General features: G+C 37.1%; 1 protein-coding gene across 1 annotated transcript in view; it reads left to right on the top strand.

Moving 5' to 3' along the window:
* The window catches only part of LOC127428203 (sodium- and chloride-dependent GABA transporter 3-like), an 80,845-nt gene that overhangs the window by 12,423 nt on the left and 48,155 nt on the right, over positions 1-20,267 (top strand). Inside the window, exons 3-6 of the mRNA XM_051676386.1 lie at positions 11,824-11,958; positions 12,106-12,246; positions 12,625-12,706; positions 13,974-14,106. Of these exons, the coding sequence (XP_051532346.1) occupies positions 11,824-11,958; positions 12,106-12,246; positions 12,625-12,706; positions 13,974-14,106 (491 nt within the window). The remainder of the gene's footprint in view (positions 1-11,823; positions 11,959-12,105; positions 12,247-12,624; positions 12,707-13,973; positions 14,107-20,267) is intronic.

Consider the following 20,267-nt stretch of genomic DNA (forward strand, 5'->3'; position numbering starts at 1 on the left):
GTTGGATGTTGGTAATATTAGTTCTGCTTTCATTTGTTTCCACTGGGAGTGTAATAAGGGCAACATGCTCTCTCATGAGGTAAACAAATGACAGGAGAATGGTTTAGTGTAAATAAAGCGCTTGGCGCATGTAAGCAAACGGAAAGGAACTCTGAGCACTAACTGTTTAACTGAGTAACTGTTTTTTGGAAAATCAATAGAAAATTAATATTTTAAATAACCATATTGTACTGGCTATTTTTTTGGATAATCCAGTCAGTGAATTAAATACTTTCAAATTTCTCATATAATTTTCTCTTTATTTGGAACTTGACAATTGTCCAAGTAAAATAATAATAATAATACTAATAATAATTTAAAAAAACAACAACTTTATTTTACATCATTCTTACTATTATGCAATATTTCACAATATACAACAGTTAGTTCTGGTCCTCGAATCTGACTGGAAGAGAGACGTTCCATGAGCACTGATGGTCTCACACCATCAGCACTGGGACACTTCACTGTGTGTATCACTCCGCTTGTGTTTGTGCTGTTCTAAACTAAAGTGTAAGAGCAGTACATATGTGTTAAAAGCTACTGTATGTGTGTCTTTTTTTTTTTGACATTACATATGTTAGCCAGCAGGTGGTGGCAAAAGATCATTTTTGTGTGTAATATGAGCCAGTTAGGTGAAGTGAATCCGTGTCAGCCAGTGTTTACATACAACAGCGCTCCATGATCGCTTGTATTACTACTACATTACTAAAGCTAGAAAATAGCTTTAAACCGCTTTAAACGAACAACATCAACATTAAGGCTCACAGCAGCTGAGAGACACAACAGACTGATTAATTATAGAACTCAAGGCGCTTACCTCTTACTGGAGTTTCCACATTGGAGAAGATTGCAGTTTCTATAGTGAATGACTCTTGCGCACCAGCTACCGTGAAATAGGGAGAAATATCCCTGCTTGGATGGCTATTTTTCCACCGAGAAAGCTGACCTTCAGAAAGCTGACAGCATCTCTGCTTGGGTGTGGCAACAGGTGATATCTCTCTCTCTCTCTCTCTCTCTCTCTCTCACACACACACACCCTTGTTTATCCAATAACTTGGTAGAAACAGCACAAGCCATGATACTATTTCTGAAGTGACATTTTTGAATTACTAACGAAGGCTCGGACGCATCATTTGGTTTGAACCACCAGTGGCAGATTCTGATCTGTCGCGTAAGCAAGTAGTTCCATGCACAAATGTGTTTTTTATGACCATACTCAGTTTTTCCTAATTTTTTTAGGAAACCTACGGCACTCGGCCTGCAGCCTCGTGCCTGCAGCCAAATCACAGCAGTGCTGATGTAGGGCCATATCGCACTCTTGCTCGTGTGATATTGCTTAATTATGCCACATTTCAGTATGATATGTTGTTGACCAATATTATTATTATTATCAACTTTCCTCAAGAAACTCTATCTTCCCAAAGCAATGTAACAAAGAAAATAATGCATAAAAAAACACTTGCTGAAAATATCCAAAATTATGTAAACACTCGTTGCAGAAAATAAATATAAACAATTCTTGCAAAAAAAATATATGACTGCATGCATTTACATTTACAATACATTTATTCATTAAGCAGACGCTTTATTCCAATACTTACAAAATGAGGAAACATTCACAGCAGCCTGCAGAGTGGATCTTTTGGCTTTCTTAAAATTCTTTTGAAAATTTGAGGAGGTAAAACAGATTGCTTGTATTATGAGTGATTATCGTCATGTGACATATTGCAGATTACATTTTTCTGCTCTGTGTTGGCTTTTGTGAACCTATACCACAGATGTCACACCTTTTATAATAACAAGCTCCTCTTCATTTTCATGACTTGTTTGGGAGTCTGTGGAGGTGTTTTTCAGGGTTTTTCCTGAGTCAAAAATGATTGAGTAGCACAAGTGATCCCGCTCTGCACTGAAGCTCGCTGGACTCGCTCACACTATCGTGCTCTAGAAATAGCGTGCCCAATATGCACATGAAACACTGATGCGCATGTCAGATGAGAAGCATATTAAGTGCTTAGGAAGCGCCAAACGTGAAATGAATGTCATTAAATTTGCTTTGCCGGTCGTCAAATTTTTTTTTAATGCCACTGTTCATGTTTCTTAAATTCTCTCAGTCTCACGTGAAGCCCTGCCCCACTGGTAGAAAAGCCCAAGCTGCACAAATGGATCTTTACATATCACGATATACATGATATAGCTGACTCCAGTGGTTTAATCCATGTCTTCTGAAGCGATCCGGTCAGTTTGGGGTGAGAACAGACCAAAATGTAACCCGTTTTTCACTATAAATCTTGACATCAGCTGTTTCCTTGGCAATCGTGATTTCAAGCTCTATTACACTTTCTGGCTTTGATTACTGTGCATGTAGACTCCAATGGTAAGATGTACAGTGAAAAAGGAGTTACATTTTGGTCTGTTCTCACCCAAAACCAACTGTTTTACTCATACAGATTAAACAACTGGAGTCTTATGGATTACTTTTATGCTGCCTTTTTGGATCTTGAAAGTTTGGTCCCCATTGACTTGTATTGTGTGAATATATTCAAATCATATATCCATCAAAATATCTTTGTTTGTCATACGAGTTTGAGACAACACAAGAGTGATTAAATGAGTTGTAATTTTTCCTATTCCTTTTAAGCAAAATAATATATATTAAAAAACGTATAATGTATATAAAAGCAGTAGTGATACACAAATGGAACACTGTGTAAGCTTACCCTTTTGCTCCTCTGGTGAGCCTTCTTGGCACGCTTTTGGACAAGGCTGTCTTCCAAATTTTCAGGCAAGCTTGATTTAAATGTTTGCCCCGGGGCTTCATAATACTGCATGAAGCTGTGAAATGACATGAATATGAGTTAATGTACATTGAACTTTTTAAAAACATATATTTTTAGGTACTCTTTACAGAATTACAGTGAATAGGCTTTTTAGTTACTGATTAACAGAAAAAAAAAAAAAAAAAAACTCTTTCATGTCAAAGTCAAAACACAACTCTACCAGTAAGTTTACATTTATAAATATTAAACACAACAAAAATGTATAAGTATCACTAGTGCTTACGTAGATGAAGATCTGTATGTACACTTGCGGCCAAAAGTTTGGAATAATGTAGAAAGGACATTGGTACTTTAATTCACCAAAGTGGCATTCATCTGATCACAAAGTTTAGTCAGGACATTACTGATGTAAAAAAAAGCACCATCACTATTTGAAAAAAAGTCATTTTTGATCAAATCTAGACAGGCCCCATTTCCAGTAGCCATCACTCCAACACCTTATCCTTGAGTAATCATGCTAAATTGCTAATTTGGTACTAGAAAATAACTTGCCATTATATCAAACACAGCTGAAAGCTATTCGGTTCATTAAATGAAGCTTAACATTGTCTTTGTGTTTGTTTTTGAGTTGCCACAGTATGTAATAGACTGGCATGTCTTAAGGTCAATATTAGGACAAAAATGGCAAAAAAGAAACAGCTTTCTCTAGAAACTTGTCAGTCAATCATTGTTTTGAGGAATGAAGGCTATACAAATGCTTGAAATTGCCAAAAAAACTGAAGATTTCATACAAAGGTGTTCACTACAGTCTTCAAAGACAAAGGACAACTGGCTCTAACAAGGACAGAAAGAGGTGTGGTAGGCCAGATGTACAACTAAACAAGAGGATAAGTACATCAGAGTCTCTGGTTTGAGAAATAGACGCCTCACATATCCTCAGCTGACATCATTGAATTATGCCCTCTCAACACCAGTTTCATGTACAGCAGTAAATAAGTGAAGGCCTTATGGAAAGAATTGCAAAGAAAAAGCCACTTTTGAAACAGAAAAACAAAAAGAAAAGGTTAGAGTGGGCAAAGAAACACAGACATTGGACAACAGATAATTGGAAAAGAGTGTAATGGATCTTAACCCCATTGAGCTTTTGTGGGATCAGCTAGACTGTAAGGTGTGTGAGAAGTGCCCGACAAGACAGCCACATCTATGGCAAGTGCTACAAGAAGTGTGGGGTAAAATGACACCTGAGTATCTGGACAAACAGCTAGAATGCCAAGGATCTGCAAAGCTGTCATTGCTACACATGGAGGGCTTTTTTGATGAGAACTCTTTGAAGAAATTTAAGAAGTTCTGAACATTTTTTTCAAATTGTAATAGTAATTTTTCACATTATTAATGTCCTGACTATACATTGTGATCAGCTGAATGCCATTTTGGTGAATAAAAGTATCAATTTCTTTCCATAAGAGCAAAATCTGTACATTATTCCAAACTTTTGGCCGCCAGTGTACATTCAAGGTGTTTCAAGTGATTGCAGTATAAATACACCTGTATCAATAAAATTCACTTAGTGGTGAGTCAGTATCTTGGAAAAACACCATGAAGACAAAATAACATTTCAAAGCAACAAAAAGATTATTGATAAGCATAAATCAGGTCCTGCAGTGGACATGCCAAGCTGTTAGAGACTGTAGTTGCTGTCAAATGTGCACTTACTGAATAATGACTTGAAAGAGAGTAAATGCAGTCAAGTATTGTGTTTAATAATGGTAATGAATTTATTTACACTTATGTGAAAATGTGTTTTAGCATTGCCATTAAAGTCTTTGTTGATCAGTATCTAAAAAGCAAAACAATGAAATAAAAAAATAAAATCACTGTTATTCAATGCTGTAAAACAATAAAACAACTTTCATGGGGGTGGAATACTTTTTATAGGCTGTATTTAATTTGATTTACTCACCCTCATTTCTTTAGACACAAAAAGAGAAATTAAAAAAATGTCTTTTCCGTACAATGGCAGTACAATGAGACTTAATTTAAAACTAGAGCCCAACCGATATGGGATTTTTGAGACCGATAACAATTTTAGAGGGGGAAAATTCACAGATTACCGATATGGTGGCCAATATAGTAAATTTTTGATCTGAAATGAAAACAGACCTTTTCTATGTGGATTGTTCACTGATATGACTATGCAAAGGTACTCAGAAGATTGCTTTCTTAAATATTTTTATCAAAGAATGTTTTACATTATTATTACACATTGTCAACAAATGCTAGAAATGAACACTGAGAAAATAAAGAATAAAAATACAATAAATAGCTTAAAAAACATCAGTACTGTTTAGTATCAGTCAAATGCTGACCATTAAAATAAAGAATAAATAAAAATAAAAATAAATAGCTAAATAAACATCAGTACTGTTTAGTATCAGTCAAATGCTGACCATTAAAATAAAGAATAAATATAAATAAAACAAATAGCTAAATAAACATCAGTACTGTTTAGTGTCAATTGCTGACCATTTAAATAAAGAATAAATAAAATAAAATAAATAGCCAAATAAACATCAGTACTGTTTAGTATCACTCAAATGCTGACCATTAAAATAAAGAATAAATTAAAATAAAATAAATAGCTAAATAAACATCAGTACTGTATGTTTAGTATCAGTCAAATGCTGACTATATTAATACTGCCAGTCAATTAGGGGCAGGATGTAAAACAAGAAGCATTTACACCTGCCGAGTCAAGAGATAAAAGAGGCAGCGGTAACACCGTATTCTGCTATACAAGTTCAGGGAAAACATTCAATGGTGGAAAACCAAACTTTTAAATATTACATTTTGTAAATGCAACGACTGGAATTGTTTGGTTGAAGCGGGTACCAAACTGTGAATCCTGAACAAAACTGACAAGCAATGAAAGTAGCTGTGTGGTTAGCTAGTTAGCTATGAGCTCGTTGTTACGGAGAGTAAAAGATGGACCAGCATTGCGTCTCACCAACTAGGACTAACTTACACCCAGCAGACACAATCCACCACAACACCATTGTCTGCTGAGCTGCAAAAAAAGATGCTCTGATGTTTACCTTTCAATCTGCTTCATTACTGACTGCACTTACAAACTATAGCTGGCTAACAGCAAATAGATGTACTTAACACGAGTGACATGGTTGTCAGGGACAGGGTTAACGTTACATTAGTTATACTGAAAAGGGAAAATGATAGGGTCATTGTTTATTAACTTTCCAGTATGTATTTCATAAACTAGTAAGCAACTTAAGGAGAAAACACCGCTGAACTCCACCCTGTCCGGAGAGTCACCGTCAGTTCAGAGTCGGAGCGCGCTCTGCTGGACAAACTACGCTATGACACCAATTCTAAAGCATTGTTTTCTACACATGTTCTGAAAAAAGTTTTCAAATCTGCGCATATCGGAAAACAAATACGCTGATACTGATATATTGGTGAAAGGCTAATATCGGCCGACCGATATTTAAAACTTAGAAAAAAATTACTTTGCTTCCATAAATTTACTGTAAAATTGCTCAAATAAGGGGTTGTTTTTCACTTAAAAGTGAAAACTGACATTTACTGACCCACACGATTTTCTTCTTTTCCTGGAACACAAAAGGAAATATTTTGCTGAATGTCCAATCTGTATTGAAAAGCACAATCTGCACATTCAGCAAAATAACTCCTTTAAATAATAATAATAATAATAATAATAATAATAAATTATGACCTCTGATGACATCTGGAGGGACATCGGCTGTTGCTGCACTTCATTCATAAGGAAGGTCACCACTGACAGGTTGTGTGCAGAGTTAAATCTGTGCAAAAGAAGAATGGTATTACAGAAGATTTTGCTTCAACTAAATGCAGTAATCTTGACAAAGGAAAACATGGAACTGCATCTCCTATTCAAGCATATCTGTAAAAGATCTATTCTGGCATAAACTACATACTTCTCCTCAGGACAAAATTGCTTGGTGTTAACCTAAACAGCTGTGAAGTCTCCTCACCAAGTCCTAAAAATGATTAGTAAACTATTGATATTTAAATATTATATACTCATTTTGTAAATAAAAGCATTTTATCTAAGTATATTGTAGAAAAGTATACTGTATTTAAAAAGCAAACAAACCAATTACTTTTTTACAGTAATGCCATAAAAATAGCGCCGTTTTGCCTCATCTTCTGTGTTGAGCTGCATTTACCTCGACGTTCCGCTCTTTTATATTGCTTATATTGCATTACTAATATGTGCATGCAATTCTTGCATTACTTAAAATAATTACTCCTCCCTCACATACATAGCTAAAGAAAGATAACGATGGAAAAATAGTGGAATGTTAAGTTAAATTATTGCTTTTCCAGGCGATTCGGATAGCTAGCTAGCAAATATGTCTATCTGCTAATGCTTATCGCAGTTTGGGTGGAAAGAGCCTGCTGTTTTCTTTTTCTGTTGTGTAAGTGAAATGTATTGAAGCTTGTGCGTTTCTGTAGATTTGTGGATGGGGGATTATCACTAGTCTTACCTCAGCATCTCCGGCGAGTCCAAATGCAGACTCAGATGGTGGCCAGCCCCAGTGTCATATGTAGTTCAAACTGGAGGAAAATTAAAGTCCTAAAAAAAAGTCAAAAGCGGATAGCGTTTCTGTGAGAAATATAGATTTGCTCTCAGTTTCAGGCCTACATTTTCATTTTGGGCCTCCGTTGTCACTAGTCTTTACTGACACATAGCACTTGTTTTTCTGTTCCTTCTGCTCTCCTTATCTGAAGCTCAATAATTTCTTAAACTCATCTTTTAGTACAAACTGGTATAAACTGGTATTCTGATAGCGGAGAGCTTAGACTGGCACACAGATAGAGATGTCTGTTATTGACGCATGATGATTTGCTTTGACACACTTTTCTGGTATAAATATGTTTGATTGTCAATAAACCTTTGAAGACGCTTTGATATCAATTTTGTGTCAGAGTCTCTTCCCTTGCAAGCATTTTCCTAAGCGAGAGGACAACGGAGAGTGCAGGGGGCGAAAAGGTCGAACTACATAGATTATAGGAGAAATAATCTAACAGTTTCCCAAGGCACAGGGATGCACTGTCCGCTTCTCCACACCTGGTTTGGAGCCTTTCCTCCAGTCAGATACCGCTCCCAAATAGGCACTTCCGGTTCAGGTGATACAGCGGTATCACAGGGGTTTCTGCTGCTGTGTCTCCTTTGGAAGGATGCGTCCTACGGAGGTCGCATTTGTCGGCCGCATACGTTATCGAGGCTGTCTGTTTCAGAAAAGCGAGTAGGACACTTCGAATGCGACCTTCTTTCACGGGAATTCGGAGGATGCATGAGATGTATCCTTCGTGGGCACTCACAACCCACACTTCTTTGATTCAAAGGAAATGTCTAAAAAAGAATCACGCCAATTTGTCCATAAATATGATGTTCAAACGCAAGTAATGTTAATTCCCAAATTGAAGTACCTCAGTAGATGGGTGCAGAGTATATAATATGTATAATTATATTAATATATAATTAAAATAAAGTATTAGACTAAAAGTACACCTGTAAAATCTATTTCTTTTCTCTTTACATCTTTATAACTCTCCTAAAATTTACCTCATACATTCCCTTCTAAAGGGAATTTGTTACCTTCTCACTGGAAGCGCTGGCGCTTGTAAAGAGTGGCATGCTGTCATAGCAACCATGTTACGTTCATGTTACGTTTGTCCTATGAAGGCCTTCTCCTTTAAACGAGATTTGTTTAAAGGAGGACGCTCTGTATACTGCAGGTTCAAAGGACGCGTCCTACCTAGCACGCAGCCTTCAAAACCAGATACAGCCTGCGACTCGTGCCGTGCTTCTCACTGCTCGCTGGTGTCCACAGGCACTGAAGTAATCTGCAGCCGCTTTGGGGCGTGTGTTTGTAGTATGTAAAGTGAGTGTGTATTGTCTATCATTGCTTTCAATACACAAGCAAAAATATAATCTTAAATATGCGCGTTTACAGTTGGACAGTTGCCACTGGACAAGTACCCATAAAGATTTAAGGGGCTTTCACACTGGGCACGTTTGCTGCGGTCCGATTCCGAGTACGATTGTTCCCGGTGCCCCTGCAGCTTTGGTCTGGTTTCACACTCACTTGATTCTATCGAACCCCGGTCCATTTGCGTTCATCTTACGTCATCACTAACACGCATGGAGAACACAACGCGACTTATCATATTATTTGTTATTATTATTATTTTTTTATTTATTTTTTGGTGCCATTATGCACAGCAGAGTGAAGGACAACCGCGTATATGTGCGATTCATGGCGTAACTGGGGATGTCCAGGGGAAGGCGGCTCACAAACAGCGTTTGTTGAGGAGACATCCGATTGCAAGGAATTCATTTTCATCTTTGTTTACACTGCACGCTTACTCACGCTCGTGTCCAAGGTGAAGTTATCGCCACTGTCATCTCCTATTATACCCTATATTTATAACCTGTAATAGTATTTATATATAGTATTTATAAGATAGATAGATAGATAGATAGACAGACCGTATTTATAGTGTTGATTGTACTTGTATGTCATTGTGTCATTACGTTTTTGGGACTTTCAGGAATAAAAAACGCATGCGCAGATTACTTTGCAGTTGAGCGCTCAAGACCTGTCCGCGAGTAAACGCACTTGCTCTACCTTCACACAACTCTGTCCATTAACCAGGTATCTCACAACGCTGATTCGCTCCACTTTTGAAGCGTTTGCCGGTTGATATTGCTTTACAGAAAATGACAGCTAATAAGAGGAGAGCGAGAGAAAGTTGGTCATTGCATAAAATTTAGTTGCACCGATGGGTATGGAACCCTGGAGTATGAGAGGTTGTGTTAGTGTTTCACTGGATACTGTAGGCCTACTGTATGGAGAAGACAGGTGCATGCGTGAGATCTGTTTGAATGTAATTGGTTTCCTAGTATCCAGTATATTGGAGAAGAATATTGGCAAATACAAATACTCATTGTATTTTAAGCATTTCCATTGTTTTGCCTCCTATCACCTCTCTCCAATAGAAAATGAATTGGGACTCTCGATTACTGCGTGCCATGTGAAATGCCCTTAATAGTGCGTGTCCTTGGCGGGTGCATTGCGCATCTTGTTGAATATCAGCTGTGTGCAACTTTACAGCACATGATACGTTAATTCCTGTCATTCCCATAAATATTTTGATAGTCTTTCCCATAATTGTGCATATACATGATTTTATTGACCGTGTAGTATACTGAAAGCAATGTGGTAGACAATACACACTTGCTGTACATGTTACAGACACACCCCAAAGCAGCAGCAGCTGTGTAGCGTTTTGCATGGGCATTGAGCAGATTTTCTCTTCCACGCCAGTGGACACCTACTGTAGAGTGGAGGAAAAGGGTGGGTACAGGTTAATAACATGTTGACCTGGCAGTGATAATTCCAAATTAATAGTCATGCTTCACTCTCTCTCTTTTTAAAAGAGTCTGTGCAGAGATATACATTTTGTTAAACAGTAGTGATATAAGATTTTGATATAAGAACTCTAAGTCATTCGTTCAATACAGATATTCATTTCCCATTAAACTCGCTCAACTCACAGACAGGTACATTTTACAATCTCTTAATGCACACCCACACCCAACCATGTTGACTATGTTTCAATTGTATTTAATTTGTCAACCACAAGATGTCACTGTGGCCTCTAAGCTCCACTCTGAAGCACTCCGAGTTCGACTGCTATGCCTCAGGGATTAAGCACACCCCCCTCATTACCATACATACAAAGAAATGTATAAATAAATAAAAGTAGAAATAAATAAATGTGGAAGTATATACATGAAGAAACAAATACATGTAGAAATAAATATAAGTAAAATAAAATAATTAAGGGAATAAATATATGTGGAAATAAATTAATACAATTATACATAAGGAAATAAAAGCATAAATGCTTATGTATGTCAGATTCTAACATTTATTTATGTATTTACATGAACACTTTTTTCATTTTTTACATTTATTTGCAAATATATTTATATACATTTATTTTTATTAACGACAGTCCTCGTCCTCCATAATGGAACATGTGCAAAATACATATGTCCAAACAAACATTTACCATGGCACCATGTCCAAACAACCATGGTACTGTTTTTTTAGTACTTTTTTGGTACATAGTTCATGCTACAAATGAAGACTGTTATGACTGTAAGATGTTAAACCATATGCCAGAACAGAACTTGACAGAATGAAATTAGTCTCATAAGAATTATTATTATTATTATTATTATTTTTTTTTCCAAACAAGACCATAGATACGGTAATATTGCATTAATGTTATAATACTAGGGCAATTGCAATTGGGTTAGAAGAGTCTCTTTGTTTGTATACGAATAATGTTTTTAAATCATAGATGTGTAGCTGTATGTGTAACATGGAAATATGAATATGGATGAAACATTCTATTACTATGAAATAGAAATGCTCTAATAATGATGTAAGTTGAATATGAACAAAGGATAGCTTCTTCCCCTTCCTGATGGTAATAATATATGGCAGAAATCAGAAAATCATACAACGGGATTCTGTGACCATGCATACAGTCGGTCCAACAGTACAATTTAAGAACAACAGAATTTATGGACATTACTACTTGTTGCATTGTGGTTGGCATTGTGGTTGCTAATGAAGAATTCCTTGAATCACTCTCAGATTTAAAAAAATAAATAAATAAATAAATAAATATACATATATATATATATATATATATATATATATATATATATATATATATATATATATATATATATATATACACCTGTATATAACATTATCAAAAATATTAATAAAAAAATGCAGATTTTTGATTTCATGTCAACCACATACATCTAAGTTACTGTTTATTGGCTTTGCATTAATTCATTAATAAAACGTGCTTATTGGAAATCTATGGGCCTCCTAACTCTCGATGTCTGTTTTAGGTGCTTTCTTTGTGCCTTATGTCATCTTCTTCATCTGCTGTGGTATCCCAGTCTTCTTCCTGGAAACAGCATTAGGTCAGTTCACTAGTGAGGGGGGCATAACATGTTGGCGAAAAGTCTGCCCACTCTTTGAAGGTAAGGCCTTGTTCATTCATTAAGTTTTAAAACAATATTGTCTCATGATTAAATATCTGCTGATTGTGCCGAAAAATGTGCACTCAGGAAATATATTAGGCACTGTTTCTTGTCACCTTTAAGTAAAAATTGTATAATATTTTCTAGGCATTGGCTATGCGACCCAAGTCATTGAAGCCCATCTGAACGTTTATTATGTGGTCATATTGGCTTGGGCTATTTTCTACTTGTTCAACTGCTTTACAACAGAGCTGCCCTGGGCATCATGCGGCCACTACTGGAACACAGGTTGGTGTATTTCAAATAAATCAAAATCAGATCACTTCATTGTCAGTAAGCCATACACGAGTGTAACAGCAGTCATATAGTGACAGCATAAGATGTACAGAATTCACAATGTAATTACTATGCACAGTATACACCTATATAATATACAATATACACATTATGCACACTATACACACAAGTATTTGAAGTATGCAGAGTATATGTAACATTCATAAATATATATAATTTATAATTTATTATATATAATTGTTTTTTTTTTTTTTTGTGAAATTGTAAAAGAGGATTGTACCATTAAAATTGGTATGTAAGTACCAATACATAACTGTTCTCATTTAATGTGTAAATGTAAAACTGACTATTATAATAATTGCTTTCTAGAAAACTGTGTGGACTTTAACAATGCCAGCATTGCCAACCTCAGCAACCCATATGCCACATCACCAGTCATGGAGTTCTGGGAGTGAGTATATAGTCTTTCTTATGCACGTTCATACAGATATCAATATGTTGCTGCTGTTTTTGGATAAATAGCTCAAATAACTTTGGACAAATAACCCTTAACTCTGCAATCGCCAACAATACAAAGCAAGATATGATAATATGCACAGTGATATGCTGGCTTGCTAGGCAACATTTGGTATAGTTGTGTGTGTGTATGGCCATTGCTTACAATTCATGTAATACTGTAACCTTTATCACTGACAATTTGTCATCCTTTTTTGCTTGCTGTTGTCAACAAGCACCAAAAGGGCACTTGCACAGCTTGGAATGGTATGGACACAAATTTGGCAACAGATGACATTTTTTTTTTTTTTTTGCACAGAATTTCTGTTTCATATCCAAGGCAAAGGAAGTAGTAGGAAGTAATCACGCCATAGTTGTTAGACAGTTCTCGCATGTTGCTGGCCTCAGACTCACATAGAGCAGGCAGGACTGTAGTACTGTGAAGCACAGAAGCTGTCAATTGTGAGCTTGAATGGGGATGGTTTGTTCAAAAGGGGCATGACTTAGGCAGTGGATATCACCAAGAAAATGTCAAAGATGATAAATGGCAGTGCACGAAAGATAATTGTGGCTTTTCTTCGCTATCTTGCAAGCCTACATCACTGCGTCACAGCCAGTCAATGCTGAACAAAACTTTAGACCACCTTAAAGTTAGGGAAGATAGTTTGGCATGGGCAGTTGACTCTCTTGGAAGTAAGAGTCTCTTAAAATTTTGATGCATGTCAGTTTAGTTCAGCTTGGAGGTTGTTGCATTGTGCAGAAAGTGTTTCAGAAAGTGCAATGGTTTTCATGTAATTTGTTTATATCGTACAGCAGGGCTACTTAACTCTTATCCTGGCGGGCCACTGTCTATCCCTGCTTTTGCAAACATGTGTGTAATTTTCAAATAATCATAAAGACCCTGATTAGCTTGATCAGGTGTGTTTGATTAGAGTTGGAGCTAAACTCTGCGGCACAGCGGCCCTCCAGGAGCGGAGTTGAAAAGCCTTGCCAATCAGGGTAAAGCAATTAATTTGACTCCCATATAGATCTAGTGCTATATACAGCTATGTTGGTCAACAGGATTACAGTTTTAATCACTAAGCCATCCTTGAGAAGCTCAGATGAAATTTGAAAGCATGCTCATGTGAACAAGTCAATTTCCAGAGTGGCGTCAACTTGACTTGTTCTTGTAATGGTTTGCTACAAAAAAAGTCATTAATTTCAAATGTGTTTCTCCATAGACGCCGTGTTCTCAGCATATCCTCTGGAATTGAGGAAATCGGCAGTCTTCGCTGGGAACTTGCTATCTGTCTTGCTATAGCCTGGGTCATATGTTATTTCTGCATTTGGAAAGGTCCCAAATCAACTGGAAAGGTAAAAACAAAAGGTCCAGTGACCAGAAAATTGATGTTTGAGAATGTGTGTAGAAGTTAACCAAAGAGTTAGAGTGTGAGTTGGAGATTTCTCAATGAGAGACTTGGATGAATAGGGGAACTTAGCACCCTAATGTTATGCGGTCAATTCAGCATGGAATCAATTGGGTGAGTAAGACATGCATTCCATCCTTGCAAATTAGATCATCAGCGAAACTCTGAAATGTGGAATGCTCAATATGTTGTAACCTGCACCACTGTGAAGTAAAAACGTAATCCAGTGATTACTATAGCGTATATACAGTATTTAAAATTGTTTAGCAATTGAAAAGGGCTCAAATGCCAACATCATCTGCATAAAGTGTTAACTCTTTGAGAGGACAATGGCACTTTGTGGCATCCCCATACTGTGGGATCTTTTGGATTAAGACAAAGGTTGAAAGAATGTTAGCAATCAAATCTACTGACTTGCATATCAGACTGTAAGTAATTCAAAAAGTCCATTGAACAGAAAGTGGCAGTGGTCCAAAAAGCAAACGGAAACATAGGTGAACAATTTGCATCCTAACAATAATCGAGCAATTTATTGGTAAACTCAAACCAACCTACTCAGAAAAAAAAGTGCCTTTGGAAAACAAACAGTTTGCATTATTCCTGTGTCTGGACCACAAAATCCAACTCTTGCCTTCCTCTACCTTCGCCTTGTACCCACAATCCACTGCATTATTTGGGCTTGTGTCCCTCTGCCAATCTCTAGGTCAGTCACTAGCAGTCACTAGCCTTCCTCTAGATTGTATTCTTCCAGCAGCCTTTAAGAAAGTCTAACAGACTCAATGAGCCAGAAAGAAAGTGCAAAGAAAGGAAGAGGGATGTGTGGGGAAAAATAAATGGGTTCACATTGTACAGGTCCAGGAGAAAAGAGCTCAGCAGCAAGGCCTATATCTCCTGAAGTGGCTTTTGTTTGGCTGTGAATTAAGGGGAAAGAATGCTCCTTCATGGCAAGGCTTTAGCAGCCTGTCCAAGATTGATTTCTGTATTCACAAGAGGAAAGTAGAGCGTTCATGAGGAGCATGCAGAGTTGCCTGCTCGCCTCTTCCCTTCTGTGAGGAATTCTGTCTGGCGGATAGCAAACTGCTTTCTTCCTCTCCTTTGACCACTAAACAGATTGCAGCATTCAGAGCATTTGCTAAGCTGTTCGCCCACAGGTCTTTTGTGGCCGTTTGCAATTCTCCCATTAGCCAGTGGTAGATTTATGGCATGGGGTTGACCTGTGAATGCGGGGCTTGAATGTTTGACCAGGGATAGTTGGGAAAGAGTCAGCATGTGTTAAAGTCTCATGGTGAGTTTAAACATTGGTCTATTTACTCAGAAAAACCACACGCATGTATCTGAAAGCCAAATGGAGGGATTGTCTATTGTGGTAGCTATGGTTTTTGGATATGGATATGTAATCATTTTACGAGGCTAATTGAAAATGGTGTAAATTAGTGAGCTGGGCGAGCTTTGCGCATTTAAACTGTGACGTACATTTGGATTAAAGGATATCCTTTCTCAAACTAGCCACTCACACAGATTGTGTTGTGCAGGTTTAATACTGTCTGTTCATTTTATTTCACTGGATTACCTTGTTAAGCAAGACATTGTTAAGTAATTAATTGTATTTTGGCACAAATGCCATACAATGTAAGTGAATTGTGACTGAGGGATCATTCTGCTTTTTGTGCTCCACAGAAAAAAGTCATATGGGTTTAAAAAAAAATTAAAAAAATAAATAAAAACATGAGGGGGAGTAAATGATGACAGCATTTTCATTTTTGGGTAAGCGGTTCATTTAAGGAAAATGTTTTTCAGCTTAGAACAAAATAGCTTCCTGTCTCTAATGTTTGGAGTTTTTTTATTTATTTATTTATTTTATTCATTTTGAAAGTGGCTCAATGGGTGATATATTGCTAACCAACGTGTTTGTTGTCATTTGATACAGTAAATTAGCCAGGTCAGTTTGAAGACATTGGTAATTGTATGTTTCTGTGCCACACATTTTCCCACACTGCCAACACAACCCAGTTGGGCTCCTTCTAGAGGGAAACAGTGTAGAAGCTTTTGTATCCAAACACTGTCTTGTCCTCATATGGTCTTGACTGGATGCCAGAGGAACAAGAACCTAGTGCCACCCCCAAGGGCGGTTTTGTTCACACTACTGAAAGAGCTTCAAAATGTTGAACTCATTTCTTTGACCCGTGAATGGCTTTTTGCAAAAACATTTTACGTTCTAGAACGTGGAGAAGAATTGAGCTGTGATGTTCAAATGCTGTTGGTATGATCACACTGTGGGATCAAATCTCCATGTGTCTTGGGAGATAAAGCTCTTACGCTGGTTGGAATGTTGTGCTGTTGAGTCTTTTTTCCATCAAAATCTCTAGCTCAAAGCTGCATGTCTTCCTCCCCTTGAGAATCAATCTTTCAATCTGTATCCAATTATGCCTTTGGGAAGAGTACCTGCCCCATCTGGCAGACCCTCAGAGCATTCCTTATACCCTTCACGTTAAGAGCACTGCTTCATTTACTTAAACCTTTTTACTACAAGGTATACAAGTAAGATAGTTAATTTGCACATCATTGACATTCACAAAGGAGGGTACAATCATATCATGTATTAAGTTACATTGTCAACAGAAGACAACCACAGACTACAGGGTTTGACCCATTACATGTAACTTAATTTTAAAGGATTTTTAACCCCAAAATGGAAATTCTGTCATTTTTTTACTCACCCTTATGTCATTCCAAATCCGTATGCTGTATTCTTTTCCTGTGGAATGCAAAAAGAGAAATTTCAAAGAATAATGTCGAATAATTTATATAGAATAATTTCGAAATTTGAAACATTGTTTTCTGTCCATGGGATCATAAATGAAATGACCCGTCAAACATCATTATCTCTTTATCACTTGATTTTACCCCTACTGCAATTTTTTCTACACTATTTACAGAGATCAAACTAGGTCCTTGAAGTGCTTAAAGTGTCTGAATTTTGCTTTTAGAAATGTAAGTACTGGAATACCTGGAAAATAGCCTTGTTTTGTTGAAAAGTGCTTGAAATTAAAACGGGCCATTTCTTTTGTGTAATATGTATCCATCAAAGATGAGATCACCCACTCCACTTTTATTGAATAATGTGTCTTTTAATATCCTCTCTGTTCTTTACAGTCAGATAAAAAGTAATATGAACTATTAATTTTAACCACAAATAGCATGGATGCACTAAAAACCCCGAAATTTCTCTCTCGTTAATGAATGAACAGAAACACCTGTGTGAGTCTGTGAGATGCAAATTAAACTCTTAAAGTGACAGTACAATTGGAGCACTTGTTATACAAATTATTGTAAACTTAATGTTATTACTTGTAAATTGAACACATTATCAAACATTGACAGCTCATATCATTATTATATACAATTTAAAGAAATAATATAGCTGCAAGCAGCGATGACGGGCCCAAGCACCATGGGTCTATTTCCACCCAGTGGCTTTCAGAAAAATATGCAAGGTGGACAAATTCATTTGGCATTTGACTTTGTTCTAAACAATTTTGAAGCAATTTGGGTAAATATAAGAGGTCTATTTCAAAGTCTGTTAAAAGTGCCATACTTCCTGCTGCCAGTTGGTGGCACTATAACCGTGACCCATAATAGCCGCATCCATGTGATCAGCCCCATTACCAAACATACAGCTGAATTTTCATCAAAAATGCACACACAGGATATAAGGCAATTCCTGTTTATAATTTTTCTCCATAAATGTATTGCTTCGCCATGGTGACACCATTCAAAATGTCAAAAATCTATTTGCAATTTAGCATCTACAATATCTTGGCATGATGTTGCACAAATTTGGTGCCAGTCACATGAATCCCCTAGGAGGAGTATTTAAAAGTTCAGAGCCTCGAATTTCAGAAAATCCAAAATGGCTGACTTTCTGCTGGGTGAGCTAATGACTGTAAGTATGAAAGTTGTTCAGCTTGATGAGAACAATATATGTACCAAGTCTGGTGACTGTAGGTGAAAATGGGGGTGCTACAGAGACCCCATTACATGCCCATATTAAAGGGGTCACTACAGAGCCCCCCCCCCCCCACACGGCCATGTGTGAACCTATGTCCAGTCCTAATGGCCGACGACTCTGATGTGTGTGAAAAATTTTATGAAATTTTAAGCATGCCAAGTGCCTCAAAAACACCCAAATATAAGAAGAAAGGAATAATAACAATTAATGTGTTGCCATGGTAACAGTATTTAATATATCAAATATTCCTTTACAATTTTACTTTAGCAGTGTCTTGACATCATTCTAAAGAGATTTTGAAGCAATTCATATAAACACAAGAGGGCTATTTCAAAGTCTATTAAAAGTGCCATACTTCCTGCTGCCAGTTGGTGGCGCTATGACCGTGACCCATAATAGCCGCATCAATGTGATCAGCCCCCATTACCAAACATACAGCTGAATGTTCATCAAAATCACACAATGCACACAGAAGATATAAGGCACTTCCTGTTTCCCATTTTTGGCCATAAATTTATTGCTTTGCCGTGGCAACACCATTCAAAATATCAAAAATCCATTCACAATTTAGCATCTACAATATCTTGGCTTGATGTTGCACAAATTTGGTGCCAGTCACATGAATCCCCTAGGAAGAGTATTTAAAAGTTCAGAACCTGCAATTTTCAGAAAATCCAAAATGGCCGACTTCCTGTTGGGCGGAGCTTATGACTGTGAGTATGAAAGTTTTTCGGCTTGATGAGATCTATATATGTACCAATTTTGGTCACTGTAGGTGAAAATGGGTGTGCTACAGAGCCCCCTTTACATTTCCATTTTCGAGGGGGTGCTACAGAGGAAACTTCACCCAGCCCTAATGGCAGATGACTCTGATGTGTGTGCAAAATTGCAAAACAAAAAACAAGAGTTTTCACGCATGTTAAGTACCCCAAAAGTACCGAAAACCTTGAAAAGAATAATAAGAATAATAAATATAGCTGCAATCAGCGATGACAGGCCCAAGCACAGCTGGTCCATTTCCACCCGGTGGCTTTTGGGAAACAATGCAAGGTGCACACATGCATTTGACATTATTCTAAACAATTTTGAAGCAATTTGAGTCAATATAAGAAGACAATTTTAAAGTCTGTTATAAGAGCCACACTTCCTGCTGCCAGGTGGCGGTGCTATGACTGTGACCCAAAATAGTCACATCCATGTGATTAGCCCCCAAGACTAAACATACATCTCAATTTTGATCTAAATCACACATTGTACACTGAAGATATGAGACACTTCCTGAGAGGAGCTAATGACTATAATAATGAAAGTTGTCTGGCTTGGTGAGAACTATATATGTACCAAGTTTGGTGATTCTGGGTGAAAATGGGGGTGCTACAGAGGCCATCTTACACGCCCATTTTAAAGGGGACGCTACAGAGTAATTCATGAAAGCTTTAATTAAATTAATGCAATTAATGCGTTGCCATGGCAACAGTATTTAAGATATCAAATATCCCTTTACATCAGCAGTGTCTTGACATTATTCTAAAGAATTTTGAAGCAATTCATGTAAACACGAGGGCTATTTCAAAGTCTGTTAAAACTGCCATACTTCCTGCTGGCAGTTGGTGGCACTATGACCGTGAACCTTAATAGCAGCATCAGTGTGGCTGATAAATTGGCCAATATTCAGAATTTTTTTAATAATCGGCCGATACATGCATCGGCCGATACATTTTCCTGTTTGACTGATTTGTTTCTTGAGGGCTCTGAGAATCGCCTGCTTGCATTTGAAGTGACTGAGTCATGTAAACAACCAGTCATGGTTAATTTTGTTGTTACATGCCATCGTGTTACTACAATAATAGTAATAGTAATGTGCAACACAGTCTCATGTAAACGGTCCGCATATCAGAGTCACGGCAGACACGTTTGAGCTCATTATGTTAAAGTGCTCACCTGTTTCATTCTCCCTCTCTTTCCTCCCTATAACTTTTAACTGTCTTGTCTAATGATAAAATGGCAAATATTGATACAACTAATATCATATACCGTCTGCAAATATGCACGTCTCGTTTAAACAGATGTAATAAACCAACCTCAAACAACTTCAGCAG

This window comes from Myxocyprinus asiaticus, chromosome 37 (genome assembly GCF_019703515.2).
Source record: "Myxocyprinus asiaticus isolate MX2 ecotype Aquarium Trade chromosome 37, UBuf_Myxa_2, whole genome shotgun sequence".
Taxonomy (NCBI): Eukaryota; Metazoa; Chordata; class Actinopteri; order Cypriniformes; family Catostomidae; genus Myxocyprinus; species Myxocyprinus asiaticus.